Source organism: Osmerus eperlanus, chromosome 12, assembly GCF_963692335.1.
Source record: "Osmerus eperlanus chromosome 12, fOsmEpe2.1, whole genome shotgun sequence".
Lineage (NCBI taxonomy): Eukaryota > Metazoa > Chordata > Actinopteri > Osmeriformes > Osmeridae > Osmerus > Osmerus eperlanus.
The window spans coordinates 108,551-112,690 of NC_085029.1; the positions used below are offsets into that span (position 1 = coordinate 108,551).

Sequence of the window (4,140 nt, forward strand, 5' to 3'; positions counted from 1 at the left end):
AGATGAGAAAACTTTCATGAATGCCAAATGTTTTCCTAAATCCAATTCAGAAGAAATTCCTTCTTAAATTCTTAACTGTGTTCGAGAATGAGGCCCAATGTGTGTGAGAAATACCACACCAAGGAGAAGGTGACAGCTGAGCAGTTTGTGGACCTCCAATAACATGGATTCATACCTGGGCATTACATGCCACTTCACCAAAGAAGATGAATTATGTTCAAGACTGCTGGGTGTAGCTACAGTTAGGTCCATAAGTATTTGGACATTGACACAATTTATCATTTTGGCTCTGTATACCACCACAATGGATTTGAAATGAAACAATCAAGATGTGCTTTAAGTGCAGACTTTCAGTTTTAATTTCAGGGTATTTACATCAGGTGAACGGTGTAGGAATTACAACACATTTTATATGTGGCCCCCTCCTTTTTAAGGGACCAAAAGTAATTGGACAAACTAACATAATCATAAATCTAATTGTCACTTTTAATACTTGGTTGCAAATCCTTTGCAGTCAATGACAGCCTGAAGTCTGGAACCCATAGACATCACCAGACGCTGGGTTTCGTCCCTGGTGATGCTCTGCCAGGCCTCTACTGCAACTGTTTCAGTTCCTGCTTGTTCTTGGGGCATTTTCCCTTCAGTTTTGTCTTTAGCAAGTGAAATGCATGCTCAATTGGATTTAGGTCAGGTGATTGACTTGGCCATTGCAGAACATTCCACTTCTTTGCCTTAAAAAACTCTTTGGTTGCTTTCGCAGTATGCTTCGGGTCATTGTCCATCTGCACTGTGAAGCGCCGTCCTATGAGTTCTGAAGCATTTGGCTGAATCTGAGCAGATAATATTGCCCGAAACACTTCAGAATTCATCTTACTGCTTTTGTCAGCAGTCACATCATCGATAAATACAAGGGAACCAGTTCCATTGGCAGCCATACATGCCCACGCCATAACACTACCTCCACCATGCTTCACTGATGAGGTGGTATGCTTTGGATCATGAGCAGTTCCTTCCCTTCTCCATACTCTTCTCTTCCCATCATTCTGGTACAAGTTGATCTTGGTCTCATCTGTCCATAGGATGTTGTTCCAGAACTGTACAGGCTCTTTTAGATGTTTTTTGGCAAACTCTAATCTGGTCTTCCTGTTTTTGAGACTCACCAATGGTTTACATCTTGTGGTGAACCCTCTGTATTTACTCTGGTGAAGTCTTCTCTTAATTGTTGACGTTGACACAGATACACCTACCTCCTGGGGCCTGTTGCACAAAAGTAGAATTAAGACATCCGGGATAAATGACTCAGCTGAGCTCAATGAAGCCAAAACATGTGCGTCCAGGCTTAATTGGTTGCACAAAGACCAAGCCAGGATGAGCAGACACGGATTCATTAAGCCAGGTGAAACCAATCCTGGATAGGTGCGCACTCACGGCTCACTCAAATAGACCCCGCCACAGATCACAGATTAACTGATTTACCATGGCAACTAGAGCCGCGTACTTTTCCCCGTCGGAAGCACAAATCCTCATGGAGGCATACGAGGAGGTAAAAGATATAATTAAGAAGAAAGGCAACACCGCCACAGTGATAAAGCAAAGAGAAAAAGCGTGGCAAAGTATTGCAGACCGCCTGAATGCGTAAGTAGTGCACAATTACACACTCACCGCTCCGCTGAAACATCACAATTACAATTCAAATATTTAATTCACATCTCCAAAAATGCAGTTGTACTGTAATTATGAAACGGTTAAATTTTTAATTGAAATGCACTGCAGATATGAGTGAAATTGTGTAAAGTAACTCCATCACACTGTATAAAGCTATGATACATTTTTTGATATTTTTACTGAAAACAAGACAAAAATACCAAGTAATTTTTTGCAGTGTGACTCCATTAAATGTGTGTGTGTGTGTGTGTGTAGATTAAACATGAACGGGCCAAAACGGACATGGCAGCAGGTCAAAATCAAATACAAGAACATTCTGCAGAATGGTATGGTCCCTGACTAATATTTAACAAAGCACAAGCATATATTGTACCCAGAAGGTGCCTGCTCACACATTGTCTGTACTGTTTTAGCAGTGAAAAAGAATACCCACAGACAAGGCACGGGTGGTGGGTCACCAAAGGCTGACCTTACCCCAGCAGAGGACATGGCCTTGGAGCTAAATAAAGGCAGGCCCGTCTTAGAGGGGATCCCTGGGGGGAAAGAGACGAGCATAGGTTCCTCCCAAGATGCCACCCGCTTCATTCAAGGTATGTCCTTCCATCTCTACATGGGATACAACCACATTCATATTGAATCAATTTGGACTGTCTGACTTTGGTTTACCTATTGCCTTGCAGTGTCTGGCAGCACTGTGTTCCTGTTAGAGCCACCAGCACAAGCACCAGACGATGCTGATCCAGTGAGTACTCCATCAAAGGCATACTGTAGGCCTGGCATGTCTTGTCTACTAGCTTCAATATGAATCCGATTAAATGTGATAGGGTGAAGGCCCCAGTGCAGCAGCAACAGCACATGATGGAGACGATGATGAGGAGGAGACCATCTCTCTGGATTCCAGAAGGCATGAGGTATCATGTTAAGACTGTGAAAGTACTATTTACTCTACAATGGTGAGGAGTCCTCATCAAAATCAAAAAATCTAATTTCTTTTACAGGACCCAGATGCTATACAGTGGGAAAACCAGCCTGGCAACATAGTGCGTATTAATAAAAGGACACCACATCCTGCCAAATTCCAGCTGCGCTAATTGTATTGTGTTCACAGAGCTCACAAGCTATCAGAAAGTTGTATGGCAACCACCTCCGGCGCCAAATATAACTGGCAGACATAGACATTCAGTACAAGAAGAAAAAGATGGAAAATCTTGCACTGGAGTCCGAAATAAAAAAGAGGACAATTAGGAAACTGGACCTTGAAATAAAAAAACTTGAGAGGGAGGTGAGATATGCCTTCAATGTACACTGTATGCTAACTGTAACACAAATGTATTAATCATTATTTTTCTTTCCTCCCCCAGCTCCAAGATGATGACACAGCTGAAAATAGAAATTAGGTATATTCTCGTAAAGTCAAGTGAGCCATGACATAGGAGCTCTTATTGTGAGCACACAGGACGGTGGCATCTTTCTAAGGTTTTTTTTATTTTCCCAGCAATCAGTACAACCAAGTCATCGTTATAAGGCATCGCCCTCTTTTGCCCACCCCCCCAGCACCAGGTGTGGCCACTAGCCTATATGAAGGCCCAAAATTGTGTGTTCCTTTCTGCTCTGACAATGGCATGCCCATTTGTGCGAGATGTGGTGGATGAAGAAGCACTTGTGCTGAGGAGAGCCTTCAGGCGAGAAAGGGTCTTCAGGGACCGGTTGGACCCACTGGCCTTCCCTGATGACCATCTATATGAAAGATACAGGTTTTCTGCAGATGGCATCAGGTATCTATGCAGACTACTGGGTCCCAGGATTAAGCACCGCACTGCACGGAGCCATGCACTGAGTGTGGAGCAAATGGTTTGTGTGGCCTTGCGCTTTTTTGCTAGTGGAGCCTTCCTGTACTCAGTGGGGGATGCAGAACAGCTGAACAAGGCCACAATTTGCCGCACAATAAGGAGTGTGTGTCTGGCTATCAAAGCATTAGCAGATGTCTTCATCTCCTTCCCTGGCCACAGAAGACTCTGTGACATCAAAGAGGAGTTCTATAGGATTGCAGGTAAGAGGATCTACAAATTACAGGACAACTGTTAACACATAGTAGGATACTCATTACTTTGTGTGACAGGTTTCCCCAATGTCATTGGTGCAGTGGACTGCACACACATAAGGATAAAAGCCCCCTCAGGTGCCCATGAGGCCGATTTTGTGAATAGGAAATCCTTTCACAGCATTAATGTTCAGGTGAACATAACTTTTTGATATTGTCCATTGACGAACACTCTGCATTGCCAGTGATGTGCATTGATTGGTGTAATATTCCTCATCTTATGATTTCAGATGGTCTGCAATGCTGACTGTGATCAGCAATGTTGTGGCAAAATGGCCTGGCTCAGTCCATGACTCCAGAATCTTTCGGGCCTCTGAAATCTATCAGTGCCTATCACAAGGTAAGCCACACAACCCCTATTTATAACCATCATG

General features: G+C 43.5%; 1 protein-coding gene across 2 annotated transcripts; it reads left to right on the forward strand.

Annotated features, from left to right (window-relative positions):
* Positions 1-3,111: 3,111 nt before the first annotated feature.
* On the forward strand, positions 3,112-3,930 carry LOC134031447 (putative nuclease HARBI1). Of its 2 annotated transcripts, none has more exons than XM_062475069.1 (2): positions 3,112-3,715; positions 3,785-3,930. In XM_062475069.1, exons 1-2 carry the CDS (start codon positions 3,244-3,246, stop codon positions 3,916-3,918), a joined length of 606 nt encoding a protein of 201 aa, XP_062331053.1. In that variant the 5' UTR covers positions 3,112-3,243; the 3' UTR covers positions 3,919-3,930. The 2 variants fall into 2 exon arrangements, with proteins under 2 accessions (XP_062331053.1, XP_062331054.1); XM_062475070.1 differs by having other exon boundaries at positions 3,809-3,919.
* The last annotated feature ends 210 nt before the right edge of the window (positions 3,931-4,140 follow it).